Source organism: Chaetura pelagica, unplaced genomic scaffold, assembly GCF_000747805.2.
Source record: "Chaetura pelagica isolate M959 unplaced genomic scaffold, ChaPel_1.0 scaffold630, whole genome shotgun sequence".
Lineage (NCBI taxonomy): Eukaryota > Metazoa > Chordata > Aves > Apodiformes > Apodidae > Chaetura > Chaetura pelagica.
Window position 1 is genome coordinate 651,314 of NW_009951855.1, and position 15,864 is coordinate 667,177.

General features: G+C 34.6%; 1 protein-coding gene across 1 annotated transcript in view; it reads left to right on the top strand.

Moving 5' to 3' along the window:
• Positions 1–15,864, top strand: part of CACNA2D3 (calcium channel, voltage-dependent, alpha 2/delta subunit 3) — a 366,879-nt gene that overhangs the window by 71,511 nt on the left and 279,504 nt on the right. The window contains exon 3 of the mRNA XM_009993350.1: positions 4,485–4,601. Coding sequence (XP_009991652.1) covers positions 4,485–4,601 — 117 coding nt within the window. The remainder of the gene's footprint in view (positions 1–4,484; positions 4,602–15,864) is intronic.

Consider the following 15,864-nt stretch of genomic DNA (forward strand, 5'->3'; position numbering starts at 1 on the left):
AGAAGTTTCATAATAAACGGTTGATTTGTTCTGTGCATGTGCAAAGCAGCCACAGACTTGTCAGAAGACTGACACTAGGGGATATTTACACACTTGTAACTTGAAATATTTTGTATGCACCATAAAAGCAATTATCTTGATTTTAATAAGAGTTGGTACAAGTAGGAACACAAAGATTGTGTTTCACTTTGGAGAAAAAAATGAAGAGTCAAAATTCAAACTAGCTGACATGTATGGTATCTTTCTGAAGTTGTCTTGCTTCAAGAAAGTATTTCTTTTCCTGTTCTGGTCAGTTTAGTGGCATGTTTTTTATTGTGGTGGCTTTATTGGTTTGCTTTTGGTTTTGTTTTTGTTGTTTTTTGCTTTATTTCTTGGAGTTTTGTGTATTGATGTTTCAGTGCCAAATGGTTGGATTTGCACCAAATGATTCAGACTTGAGTTTTGTATGGATTGTTTTCTGCTTTGTATTAGATGATCATTTACCATGTAAGAAAAAAGCCCATGCCTGAATCCATGAACAGTATTAAAAGTTTTGACAGTGAAATAGTGTCTATCTTTCCCTGGTGCTTATGTGAAATGATCTGGCAAAATAGATACTGAAGAAATAATGTATTTTTGGTGTGCTTTCTCAAGTGATAAATGTTTCTGTCTCTCTGGAGACTTTCTTACTAACTGCTGATTTTTGTAAGCAGAAAGAATCAGCATTTCAAGCATTTTTTTATAATGCAGCAAATCAAAAGCTGTATCTGCTTGATCTTCTAGAAAATTAGAAATCCACTTGTCTAAAAAAAGTTCAGCTGTGGCTGTAACTTTTCATAGACTTTTGTTATGCAAGTCAGTTATTTATAGTGAAGTTAAGGCTGTTTTATTTCCTGTTAATAACAGTACAAATGTATTACAGGGTAAGCTCAAGATGTTGATGAGAATTTTCCAGTATCTCTTACTGAAATAAAATTATAGAAATACATAAAATTATAGAATATCAAAGAAAATCTGTATTTTCTTTTTAAAAACCACCAAACCCCAACAACTACAAGGTAGTTTGTGAGTCTGGAATACAAAGACCAGCCTGGCCTTAGAAGGTGGATTTTTTTCATCACTGTCTGTGATAGCATTTGGCTTAATTGCAGCCCCAGTGTGAGAAATGGCGGTTTTCTCGAGATTACATTAAAAGAAAATAAATAATTTAATTAAAAAAAAAACTATTTCAAATTTATTTCAAAGGAACTGTCTGTGCTGTTTTAGCTAATGCATTTAAATTAAAAACAAATTACATATGTAAAATCTAGTGGTAGGGAAATGATGAGAGCCTGGGGGTCAGACAGCATCTGCATTGAAAGGAAGAGAATCTGTTATTAATGACATCCTTTGTTACAGTTTTATTTTGGGTTTTTTGTTGTTCTAGTGTGTTGCTTTTTTTTTTTTTTTCTACCACTGTCTGCTGTGATTCAGGTTTGTTGCATTGTTAGTTATTATAAAATCAACTCCTTTCTAGATTGAATCTAAATTCTCCACCTCATGCAGATTGAGTGTTAAGAGGAAGTGCCTAGACATGCACAGATGTAGCTGGCACCTCTTTCCTCCATACACAATCACCAAAGCACAAGGATACCAAAAGCAATTGGTGCTTTTTTTCAACCATTTTTTTTTCCTGTTTTAGAGCCTTCCACTGATGGCTGAAGAAATAATAGACGTATTTCAATGGCAGTGAAATACTGAAGGCAAAATACATATTAGGTTAAACTCTAGTTATGTAAACCTCTTGGTTGCTACGGCCTTGCAAACCAAGTAAATAGTGTTAGTTTGTTGCAAATATTCTTGAAGTTTTGCAACAATTGACTAGACATGCATCATGCAACATATTTAAGTCCTTTCAGACAGGACTTAATATTTTCTGTTTGCTCTTTTTTTTTTTTTTTTTTTTTTTTTTAGTGTTGGATCTCTGGTGCTCACATTAGAAAAAAATGGAATTTAGGTATTATCTGCTACCATAATTATAGAATAATAAATTACCAGTTGTTAAGTCATTCCCATTAATACTGAGTGCAAGTTATTAATTTTCAAACCCATCAGTTATGCAGAATTGAGAACTGTGGCTTTCTAATATTCTCACAATAGCCTAATAGACTGTCTGATGTGATTCTCTCTGTCTAGAACATTTGTTGACTTCAACTTGAATCACACAGTTTTCAGACAAATGCAGCGAATAATCTCCTGGTTTTTGTCCCTTGATGGCAAAGCTTAAATCAATAAATCTGATGACCTGCAAACAGGCTTTTGAAGTGATGTATTTTAGAACACTTTCTAAGAACTCAAAGGTCACGCTGAAAGAAAGTGTTTTTATCAGAATTTGATATGTTGAACATGGTCTGTGTGGCTTGAAGTAAGTGATTCAAATTTGTACTTGATCTGTTGACATAATAAATACAGTAGTTGTTCATGGCAGTGCATTTTTGTATCATTTATTTTAAATTCTTCAAAACTTCAAATCCTGTGGGACATGAACAGACTTTGATATCGTTAATTAACTGGGAATGTTTTCGATTTACTGTTAATCTGCTGTATTTTGTCACAGTTAGTATTTGTTCCAATAACATTTACCTCTTTGTTGTTTACTGTGTTCTCATTTTTTCTTCGGTAAATAAAAAGATTTTTTTTTTAGACAAATTGCTGTGCTATTCTATTTTTTTTTTTTAGCATGGGAAATAGTGAGTTTAGTAAGGGCATAAATACATTTATAGAGTTGAAATAAGAACTCATTTTACAGCATTTAAATAAAGACCAAGAATGAAAAAATATCAAATCTCTCCTCCTTCCTCCAGGGAACAAAATGCCAGGTGGTCTGCTTGAGATGTCTTAGATTGTTTAGTCTACTCTCAAATTCTCAGATAGATTAGAGCCTTATAACAGGAAACAATATAAACAATAATAATAGTAATTATTGTTGAAATTACATAATATAAAACAATAAAGTGTCCTAAATATTAGTGACAGCTTCATATTTTTTAACCTTCTTATGAAATTGCCTGCAAGTGATGTTTTATCAAATATTATTTGCCTATGAAAAGATTCACATGAGTTTTCACAGAGAAGTATCAAGATTAAGGCAAGTCCAGAGTGTCACTTTGCATTGAAAATGAGCTTTGTCAGACGAAATGGGTACAGTATATACAGGCATTCTCTGAGTTCTTCCTCGTGTCATCAGCCAGGATCTGACTGGTCCTGACTTACTGGCCATTTTGGTAATTTGAGTGTTCTTCCACGTGTTTTGAGCCACTATTTTTGGTGCCATTATTCTTCCTTCTCTTTCTGGAGTTACATAGGGTTTGGTGATAATTGTAATTCTACTGGCAGATTATATTGATACGTCTTTTTAATAATATCAGTTCATTTTATTGAATTAAATATTGTGCTGTGGATTGCACTAGAAGCCTCCTTTAGAGGTGTGAAAGACCTTTTTTGCACATAGGGCTCAAGTTGGCAGCAACCAGGTGTGCCTTTCATCTGCCTCACTGGGTCCTGGAGATAGAATTCTGAGAGTAGGTTAAGGATTCAGTAATGGACAATGATTAATTCATGATGACCACACATATTGTAAATAGAGATAAGCAAACAGTAACTAGACTGCAAGACATCAGTTGTTAGAGTACAGGCTATAGTGGAATGACATGGGAAAGAGGAATGTTCTCAGCAATAAATGTTTTGAAGATTGACTCCAATGAATACTCCCCTTTTTTGTGTATTTTATTCTTACAAGCTTAATTGGTAGCACTGATAAAGAAAAAAAGTTGATATGTGAGAAACGGGATGAAAAGTGTTCTGAATATATTTTTAGTGCTTAATCAAGCTGGGAGTTGTTAATATTGTGAAGAGAGACCATAAGGTAATGCTAATCCTATTGTATAAAGGATATTTTTGTAATTGTATTCAGATACAGACTCATGTTTATGTGATTTATTTAGCTTTTTATTTGCATGGGAAGTTAAGAATGTATAGATAAGCTTCTAGTTATAAGTATTAATAATGTAAGTATTAGATAAAGCTTGTGAATAGACAACTACAAGAAGTTCAGCTGACAAGGAGGTCTCTAGATTTTCATGGTGTAGTGGATTACCATACGTATCACTGGTTTTATATGATTTTTGGATGGGATATGAGGGTTTTCCGCTACTTTTTTTTAGCGGTTGTTCAGTTGTGGGGAGAGGTAATTTACATGTTGTGAAGGAAAATAATAATTTTTTTTACAGTGCACGAGATAAATATTTCTATTATATTTTCTTAATGGAGTTCTGTTCTAACACAGTTTTTCTATTGCTGTGACAGTGTCTTGGCACAAAGAAGCCTTCTGTCATACAAATAAGCATCAAATAAATTGAGAATATTAGTAGAAGTGTAATAAGAAACTACAAATTTACAAAATTTTACCTGGTTCACTGTAAATAACTTCCCCTCGTTATTTAACTTTTTTTTTTTTTTTCTTCCAGAAATACAAAGAATATGAGAAGGATGTTGCAATAGAAGAAATAGATGGCCTTCAGCTCGTGAAAAAATTAGCAAAGAATATGGAAGAAATGTTTCATAAAAAGTCTGAAGCTGTACGGGTAAGCAGTACAACCATCTGCTAGTTCAATTCTGTGATATAAAACTAAGTGTATGATTTAGGCTCTGCTCTGAAGTCTGTCCTAGCAACTGAGGGTGCTGAAGTGGAAACATTAAAGCATTCAGGGGTATTTTAGGTTAAGTGATCAAGAGAGTAGATAAACATTATTGATATAATCAATAGATAAATACAGAGACTCCATCTAGGTTTGGACAACCAGATTTCCTTATGAATTTGTAAGATATCACTTATGATCAGTAAAACATAACTATGTATGACTGCATTAAAATGTTAGATTTCAAAATATCAAGCCCAAAGCAACTTAATTTCACCGCTCACTATTATAAAAATAGTGTTGGGAATCTTCTGAGGTCAGTAACCATCCTTTAGTTCAAATCAAAAGGCCGTAGATGCCTCAGGCCTAAATGCAAAATTCCTCTAATTGTGGTAAGTCCTGCATCACTTTGAAGGGGCCTTATTAATGATCATTAAGTAACTACATTGAGCTATCTGTTCATCTCTAAATTTTGTATTGGTTTTGGTTTTTTTAACTCTCCATTCTAATCCTTCTTTTGTAGTAACTTTGTCATGCTATTAGATTAGATTTACCATAAAAAAAAATTTCTGAGTTCTGTGTTTTACTACATTGGAGTTAATTGTAACATGCATGCCCTGAATAATAAGTCTTCCTGTTGTAGTTTTAATTTTGCATGATTCTTTGCTAGAAATTCAGGTGACTGCCTGTAACAATAGTTCCTGTTACATCAACTATATGAACAAACTACCAGGTGATTATGGTGATTACATTTACCATGATCTCTCTTTTTCAGTCAGATTTATTTGCTCAGTGGAGTTGAAGGTGTCTGTTGTTTGCTGTTGTTGGTGGTGTTTGGTTTTTGGGTTGTGTTTTTTGTTGTTTTTTGTTGTTGTTGTGTTTTTGTGTTTGTTTTTTTTTTTTCCAGCTGAAGGCATCACCCAAGGACAGGAATTCTATTTGTGTAACTGTAGACACAGTGTTGTCTTCAGCCTTTCATTTTTTATTATGGTGTAAAAAGGAGGAAGGAATATGTCAACATTTTAAAAGTTAAATTTTCTGGGCTGGCAGAGAAGTTAAACATATTTCAGCTTGTAAACTGAGCACACTTGGCAAGGAAGCAGAGAAAGACAATAAACATGGAACCCTGCAATGCTATATTTACAGTCTATTTTTTCAGAGGAAAACTGCACTGTAAGATGTGTGCAGCAGCTTCCAGAAGTCTGCAGAATATTGACTTTGGGCAGGGTTGTGTGTGTATTTTCCTTGTTTCTTAGCACAGAAAAGTGCTGCCCTGAGATTCTTACAATGTGAAAAAAGAAGTTTCAGAGTAGGGCTTGTTTAGTGCAGGAAGTGACTGGGAAGCTACACACAAGGGAAGTGCAGCTTTGTGCCCTCAGTGTGGAGTGCTCTTGGGAAGAGCAGTTTGTTTCTCAGTTAGAGCTTTGTAGTGAATTACCTGTGTGTTTAGAACGGGTTTAGCATCTCCATACAGATGGTGTTTTTGTTTAAGGAGGAAAAAAAAAGACCAATGTAGGTCACCATGCTCTGGTGGCTTAAAAATAAGCCTAAATTCTGTGAAGCTAAATTACACATACAGTATTGTATGAAAGGGATTTGGTGCTGGAAAAACTGATTGACATCCAGAGGCTTCTTTGGAAGGTTTCCATCTTTGGAAAGGAAGCTAATAGATCAGTTTGGACAGGGTCTGTGGTTCATCTGGGTTGCTAGAGATGTAGCAGGTGACCTATTATGTTTTGGTAATAAGTAGTGCTAAGTATTTCATGTCCTGATAAGAATAAAATCCTGTGGTATGGTGCAGGTTTTGCACAAGTTCCATCTCTGGTACATCACTGTGAATTTTTGCCTCATATCCGGAGAGGTGAGATAGGTCCATATGAGCTCTGTAACTACTAAGACCTCTTCCTCATACTAAGACAAAGTAATACTGCATCACCTTGGTGCTAAGATAATAGAATTTTGACATAAGCTTTTGGTGGAAATGTGTACCAAGAACTCTGAAACCTAGAATTCAGAATAATATTTTAGTTATGCTGGCGGTGATATTGGGGTAAGTTCCAAGGGGAGAGCAGCTTACAAAATATCTTTACCCTTGAAATAATGTGGTGACCATTGCAAACATTTAAAACCTCAGAAAACACGTTCTGATGTTACCCCGAATGGTTACCCTGTGTTGCTCTTTGAATTAGCTTCAAGTAGACACCAAAACCCATGGTTTAAATTAAAACACATTTTAGATAAAACATATCAATATACTTTTTCAGATGTAGCAATGTGAGACAACCATTAAAAAGCCAGAGTATATACAATTAATTTGTAGAAAAGGCCTACAAGGTAAGACTTGGGAATATAGAAATAGGATGGCTTCAAAAGGCCCTCAGATTTTTTGTTTTGCTTTATGCTTTCAAACACATTAACTTGTTTAAAGCAACTAATCATATTTGAACTATCTCCTCCCTCCCCCCCCCCCCTTCCCCTTTTTAGTCTGGCTGAATTTTTATCTTTCTATCTCATCACTTTTCATAGTTATTAGTTGATTCAGTGTGATTTTCATCATATTCATCCACTGTTTGAATTACCCTTCAGTATGCAATTATCCTATCACAGAATGTCCTATTTTTGTGCTGTCAGATATGTAAAATAAATGGAAAACTCAAAGTGCTAGACCAATTATATAACCTTTTGTCATCTACTTACTGATGGAAACCCTTGCAAGCAACTTTTTTCTCTTCCTAGTGTTCGCTATTTACCTTAGATTTATGTCAGGATATTCCTGTTAACTATTTCCTTCCCAATATTGCCCTACTTGACAATGAATTTCAGAGAGGCAACTTCAGATTTTGAAATCTTTGTGACATGTTTGAAGTTAAGACCACTCAAGAGTGGTGGTGATTCGGTGTCACGGATGCTTTGTTTCTAGCTGTGACAAACGTAGATGTATCCATTTGCCTTGAAGACTGTGCCATTCAGGTTGGGAAAAACGTTACTGCCCATAAGGTAGCATGAGTGGAAATGTTCCCTGCGGTGTTCAGCAGTGAGTTTAGTTTTACAGCCAAACCCAAATAACCCCTTTGAGAGCCTTGCTTAGTCTGCTGTCACTTGTGGTATTGCTTTGGTTGCTTTTCCTGGATTTCCAGTGGTATCACTCATAGAAAATGTTCTTGATCAGTCTTAAAGTAAGCTGTGATTTTTAAACCTTTCTAGAGGGTTTTGTGATACTTCTAGCAACTCCACTCATTTAAAGCTGAGGAGGAATAGAGCACCATGACAGTGCTCAGTGAAAAATGATGACTGCAACGGACTTGATAGTGAAAAAGAAATGAAAATAAAACTATTCATTTGGTGCTTTTACTTTTCCTAGTTAATGGTGTAATAGGAAAAAAATCAAAGATAAAGGGAGGTGAAAAACAAACCAAAATTAAAGATAAACAGTTTATTAGGGAACATTATAAAAGCTATTGTTAAAACTTCAGCTATGCAGTTAAATTTCTGTTTTCATTAGTGTTTCTTTACTAGAGAATCCTGTAAAAATGAGTGTTGCTTTACTTGTAAGATGGTAAATCAAGTGTTAAGGATTATTTTTGCTTTGAGGCAACTACCACTTCTGCAGTGGAATTTTTTTTTTTTTTTTATATTAACTTTTCCTACTGTAGCTACCTGGTATTCATTTGAAACTGATTCTCATTATAACTGTACTGTGAAAAGTAATTGCTGTTGTACAGTAATTCAATTTCAGTGCATTCATGCATCAGTAAGCCAGTGGGGTTTGTCTGGAGAAACCTGGGAGTTTAAAGCTTTTTATCATTATATTCCACATGCAGACAAACATTCTTCCAAGCAGCAGAGTGTCAGCATTTATATTTAACAAACATTTGCAATGAAGGGAAATGGAATTATTTTTTTTTCCCCACCAATGAATTTTACACTGGTCTTTTAAGCCGTTTTAAGGTACTATTAGGATGATACTGTTTATGCACAGTTAAAAAAGTGTTATGTATGAATTGGAAATATTGGTGCTTATTCAGATACACATCTGGTTTGCACATTTTAGTATGTGGATGGATGTACCCATGGGTATGTTTCTACACACAGGTGTTTTGAGGTTTATATATGTAATATCAACAGATGCAACTTGCATATTTTATTTGCATATATAAATACATGTATATGTAAGTAAAATATTATACTACATGTACTGCATCCACATATATCCAAGCAAATATCAGTAGAATGGTGTCATGGTCATGGAGGCAGGGAAATCTCAATCATAAGAAAGGGCTGGAGAACATAATGCAGTAAAAGAGCACTAGGGGTGATACAAAATGAACCTGAATAAACTGTGGGAGGTTTATTAAATGGATGAGAGGGCATGAGAGACAAAAAATTATTGTGCTAAGATATATGGAAAATGAAACCTGATGAAGGATTTAAACCAAAACATTAAAAAACCCCTCAAAAGCCAACAACTAAGAAATTTATCTTTCTGTTGAGTTGTCTTAGATATGTTTCTTAGTACCACTGAGCTGTTCTTTGGTATTGTGTGTGCAGCTGTTACCAAAGCAGGTAGAGTTCTGAATATAGGCAGAGTATATCTGTGAAATTAGATAAAATGCTTTTACTCAGTTAAATTTAAACAAAGTCTGACTTGAATTAATGTTATATTTAAAGCATGTGTAACACACTTATTAGATTGAAGGGGCATTTAACTCTAAATCGAACTACTAATCTGCAGGGTGATCTAAGTTGGTTGTTGAGCTGAACATGGGTAACCATTGTGTTGTCTTAACACTTAGAGCACCTGCAAAGCTTTGGATCTTTTGTGCACCTTGCAGCTCAGGACACTTCCCAGCAATATAATAATCTTTTATATCAAAAATCAAATATATCAAATGTCATATGCCACAGGACATTGGCAGTGTGTTAGGGTGATTGTGTATTCTCTGCTCTTACAGCCAGATAGCCCTGATGCAAACATCATTATGTATAAAATAATCTGATGTTACTTTCACTATTGTTTTAAAAGGGATTTTAAAATAATAGCAGTCTGCATCATTTCCTACCTTATATTTCATAATATATGATCTGTGAATTAAGAATTGCTGGAATGTAATCTTCAGATTACGTTCCTGCACACTGGAGAGTTTTTATGAAACCTTTTTAATTGGGGAAGTTGAGGTTGAGGACAAGAGTAGTAGGATTTAGTACTCAGATTTTATGTTCTTCAGTTGGAAGTTAAAAAAAGTGGCTTCCCATAGTGCCTAAAGAAAAAATGAGGCAACAGTGAAGAATATTCCAGGTGAATTTTGAACTGTTTTTTTTTTTGTTTGTTTTTTTACACTCTTTTAAATGTACAGTCTTTGTCTGCTCTGTGTTTTATTACATTGTATTTCACTACATTGTAATTTTATTCTGATTTTCCATCATTTTGATCAAGGCTAGATTGGGAATGGCCTTCTTGAAAAGAGAAGCAAATAATAATTCGTATTTCACATTCATATAATATAATAGAAGATAGAAAAACCTTAAGTGTCAAAACTTATTGCTTTGCTAGGCTAACTGTTTCTAAGTGTATAATAAACACCTGCAGAATTAGAAGGAAGAGAAATGAATGTAAACATGCATTCTTTAAAATTGTGCTGCTCAATAGGTACATTTCTGACTCCTGCTTTTTGTTCTATTTTGTTTTTAGTTTTGTTTTGTTTTTTAATACAATAAGACAGGTAGTTTTTTTATCAGCAGATGGAAATGAAAAAAAACATTAAGCTTATAAAATTACTGAAGGAAAAAATTATAAATTGTTGTGGGTGGAAATAAATTATGGTGAATGAACCTAATGTCACTATAAATAGTTTAAAATGGCAGAATAAAGACAATGAATAAAGGGGAAATGGCTACAATTGTGTTAATTACTCCCAACAAATTAAAGGTTTTCAGCCATATTTTTGTATTCACATTTAGTATTTTAACGATAACTGCTGCTAGTTAATTTTGGTATTATTTGAATTTTGCTCACAGTTCTACTGGTCTCCATATGTAAGTGATAAAGTTCAGTTCTGACACATTAGAAGCTTTATCAGTAGCATAATACATGACCTTAATAGTCATAATTTGAAGAATATTTAAAGGCACAGCAAATATTTTTCTTTACTGGGGAACTTAAGGGTTGCTTTTGTTGAGTGTGTAGAACTTTTTTTTTGCCTCTGCTCAGAATGAGTTTTCTCTTTGTTCTCTGAGTAGGTACATTTTTTGTGGAAGGAGCAGTAGCTCATGTTGATCAGATGTAGGACATTCAGGGATATGCAGTGTCGTGAAACTACTGTTAGTTAAATGCATGCTTTTATGGCTCTGCAGATTTGGAACTTTCATTGTCTTGGTACAGCTTGAAATAGATAGCTACAGACAATGGAGCAACTTGAACCACTCTTTGAATTTTGTCTGCCTTTAAGACTGGCACATTTGTATGCTTTAAAAAAACTCAAAAAACAATCGAATGTCCCCACAACCTAGCTAGTCTTAAGAAAGACAGTAAATTTCTGTTGTAAGTTCAAATTTAGAAAAAAGAAAAAATGTTCTTAAGTAAAAAGGGAGGAAAGTAAAGACTTGTAGAGAAAACTTAAAAACATTTGCTGCTGGAGACAATTATGATGGTTTCATCTTCAGTGCTGAGGAAAGAAGTGAAAAGTATTTAAAGATAGTGCATCTGAATATCGAACACTTATCTGTAAAAGCAGACAGAAAAATCAAACCAGCCACTTCACAGAATAATTCTTCTATTAGATTTCATAGCAAAATATGTGACACTCAGTATTTGCCCTCAACAGAAAAAGGCTTTCCACACAGCAGGAAGAAAACAATAAAATAGTCTTTGAAGAATGAAGTAGGCTAAATTAGCCTCATGTATCCTTCTTTCTTACCACTGTTTTAGAGTATTAGCATATTTTAATATCTTAACATTAATTATTTTAACAAAAGTAGTCATATTGTCCAACTTGCTGTTTAATATGTGATTTAAATTAGTCACTTCAAATAGTAATGTGTTATAATTGAAATTTAATTCCACTTGCATAACTGTCACCTATCAATTTTCAATCATAATTCTTATTTCATATTGTAAACATGTCATTACATCTATTTTTGGAATTATAAGAGTTGTTCTCAAATTTTATAAATATTGGTTCTTCTATGTAATTTTAAAAGTAATGAAAAATGGTCAGTCAGCTCACTTTTAGAGTATTTACTGATACTTATTTCTTGAGAAAAAGCACTGTAGTTTGCTTGCTGCTCGTGTAACATTGTCCTGTTTTCCAAAACCTTGTGTACATTCAATGTAATGCTTAGATAATGAAAAAAGGTCTCTTCTTAAAGAGAATGCTCAATTTGGCGTAACCTGCATTTGAACAGAGGGGTTTTTCCAGCTGCTGCCTGCTTTTCTCATTACACAAATGGTGCAGAGTCCCGCGTTGGGTCTGTGGAGCATGAGGGAGCACTGGGAGCAATAGTAAGGAGGAGCCTGTTAATAGCTTTGCTGGAGGGATTTAATGAATGGCCATTTATCAATATTTTGAGTAGGAGATAGACTATCATCATTGCATGATTCTTCATTTTGAAGTGCTCAGAAGCATTGCACTGAGAAGAGGTGTAAAGAGAATTCATTCGTGTTTTTAAGAGCATTAACTCTTCAATCTGCTCCTCATTTGTGGTGAGCTGGCAGAGCGTGTAGCGCCAGGGCAGGTGTTGGCTTAGCCTGAGCTGCCGGAGCCCCACGAGGGGAGAGGAGCCTCCTACACAGGGAACTGAAGGCAGATACCCCTTTCATCCTCCTCACTCCCAACTTTCTTGAGGCTATTTGACTTCTGTGTTTTGCTTCTTTTTTGTTTTGTTTTGTTTGTTTTTTCTTTAAAAGTTTTCTTTGAAGCATTAGGCTTCTGAATTGCCCCAGCCTGTACTTTGATGTGCTTGCAAGTTGGCCCTGGTTCTTCAAAAAGAAATCTCATCAACTTCTGCAGGTGCTTGTTCCCTTCTCCTTTCTCTGTTACTTTTCCTTTCCCCCCTACTTTTCCTTTCCCCCCATTGTGCTGTAGAAAAAGTTTGTGTTGCTGTGCAGGATAGGCAGGGAATAAGACCAAAATATTATCCAGTCCAGAAATCTCCAAACAAAAACGTAAGAGACTTTGATTTTATTAGATTAATTTAAATTTGTGCATTGCATTAGATGAAAAGTAATTGCAGCAGCACAGCCCAGGAAGGAGAATAGGAGACAGGAATGAGCTGTGTGGTCTCTGCACAGCTGTTTAAGGAAATTGTCCAATCTCGTGTGTAAATGAGAGGCTTCAGGTCTGATGTATGCTACTGTGCTTCATCTTTTTTGGTTGCTGCATCCCATGCAAGCAGGTCAACATCTCCTTTTCCAGCCCATTTGTAGAGAATCAATTTCCCAGCTATGCTAGCTGTGGAGAGCTGAGCTCTTTAGCTCAAACTGTAGGTGTCTGATAAAAAAAAAAAAAGTTTCAAGTTACAAGCCTGAATCTCTAGAGCTTCAGAAAAAAGCAACAAAACAACACAAGATAAGCTGGCACAGCAAATCTTGTGTAGTGTTGTGCAAGTACTCTAGGGGGGCAAACTGTTTCAGTAAATCACAACAAGAAAGGTGTTTCATGGAAGAAATAAACAGTTCCAAACTTATCCTATAAATTGAAGTTGTATTGATTAATACGTTTTTTATTATAAAGGTTAAATTACAGCAATCATTGTTGCACAAAGCACTAGAGAAATACTATGTTATAGAAAAATGGCATGCTCTGTATTTGTGATGGGTCATTTCAGTGTGATGAAAAAATCCAACAGAAACATTATATGCGAGAAAAAAAGAAATAACTGCTCTGTACCTGTGAGCCTTTGTTGTAAAATCAAGCTGGAATAGGAGAAGCAAGTATGCTGCTGAAAAATGCACTTAGGGATTTCATCTATCTTCACATCACCCTTCCCAGATTTATGATAGCAAGAGCTATAGGCTACAATTTCCCCTAAAGGATTTCAGGACAACTTACGTGTCAGGAAAAAAAAAAAAAAAAGTGTAAGGATGAGACAGCATTTGAAAGCACTTTGACTGGTAAATCTTTGGGGAGACGTTTAAGGGAGAACTCTGGTAAACATCTTTATTTGCTAGTTGATGCCTCACTTGCTTTCCACAATAGGGTTTTCAGCTTTGGTACCCTTTGTGGTTAGCACAAAGAGATTTTGTCCTCCTTCATGCACTGAGCAAACTAGAATAAAATCTGTAATTAAAAAAGACTGGTTTGTATTTTAGTTTCTTGCTATATATATAAAAAAAGAGTTTTGTCAGGAAAATCTTATTTTTATCACTTATTTCCCAAATCTTGTGGTGAGAGGGTGACTTAGTGCTTTGGAAATGTGCCAGTAAATTAGTAATTCTAGAGTCATTAATTCTACATTTATCTTAATTGTGTTATTTTTATAGATATTTATGGAGTTTTACTTTTTGCGCTTGAAAAATGTTGCTACAGTTATTTTTGAGATGGATCTAAGAAGACTAAATTGTCTTATTTGAATGCAAATATTTTTGACATATGAAAATATAAATATTGCCTTGATTTTTAATTTAAGCCATTTTCCTTTAAATGTCACTATGAATCATTATAGAAATGGAAAATAGTTATTTCCCTTTTGCTTTTAGATAATTCCATGCTCATGATCTAGAAATTAAATCACTAACTTCTTGATCTTTATTTTTTATGAAGTTCAATGAGGGATTGGATAAATTCATAAAAGATGAGTTCATAGGTGGCTAATTATTATACTGATGGAGAACCTTTAACTGAAGGCTGTAAAACAGTAATTGCCATAAGCTGGAATGGTTTACTGAAAAAAAAAAACCAAACCATCATGTTTCTTTAGTCCTTTTCTTCATCATGCAGTGCTGACCACTGCTGGAGAGAGGTTTGGAGCTCTTATGTCTCTTACCTGCTGACATTATGTGGTGGGATAACGCGGACTGTAAACATCTTGAAGAGCTCAGCTTAAAGTTGTTAGATTTATTTGCTTTTGAAAGACTCGGTGGTTTGCAGAGCTTATGAGACAGTGACAATCTTTAACCAAAAAAAATTTTTATGGAATGCAACATGTTTCTGGCTTTTGTCTTCGTGTTCATCACCTTGTTTTCTGAGACCAAATCAGTGTGATACAGTGTCAGACACAACCATGTGCTGAATCTTCAGCTTTTACTGCCTAGAGAGAGGAGTCAACCATGTAGATGATGCAGGCCTGGCTTCTTTGTCCAAACCCCGAAGTTTCTCAGCACTTAGCAGTATAAAAACATAAACATAAAAGTAGAGAGCTGCCTTGGGTTTAAAATAGTCTGAAATCTTCACTTTTTTTTCCATCTTCTCTTTGGATGTTGACACTCAGCTTTGTTACATAGAGGATTGTGAATGTTGATGGACATGAGCAAATAAAAAAGAGGAATATTTGTACTGTAATAATCAGATATTGTTCACCTGTTTCAACCAGAACTCCATCTCTGTGCGAATATGGGCAGTATCTTACATTCCATTGCTGGCTGCATGTGACAGTTTTGAACTTTTCCCTAGTACCCTGTTCTCCATTTCAGGGCACAATTAATTGGTATAAATTCATGTTATTACTCCATTTGTCTCCTGATGACTGCAATGCAATATATCACAAACTCTTCATAGAATTTCTTGCCTTTTTTCATGACTAAGGAGATGGTGTGTGTGGTTGGGAAGCTGTAGGAATGGAGATTAGTTAATTATTGTCCTGATTTGAGCTATTCCAAGTGACAGCCTACACCAAAAGAATGATCAGTGCCTTAATAGACTTCTGTAAGCTAGAAGATACTGTAAGTTTTGGGTTTGGAGTTTCATAGAAATTAATTATACCAGTTCTTTTTTTTTAAGCACATATTCTCGTTAAAATAAAATAAAATAACACCCTGATCAGTGTTTTGTGACTTTTGTACTGAACTCTGAGGCAATTAATTCACTTGTTCCATGCTCTGTCAATCCTGTCTGCCACTTTCTTCACAGACTCTTTGTGGTCTGGCTGCCTCCCTGCCAATATGATTGCTTTTTAAAACAACTTCAGCTTTTCTAATATTTTATTGGATGTTTTAATTTTGGACCACTTGTTGATTTTCTTCCCTGTTTTATCTTCTACTTCTTAATTATGCTCA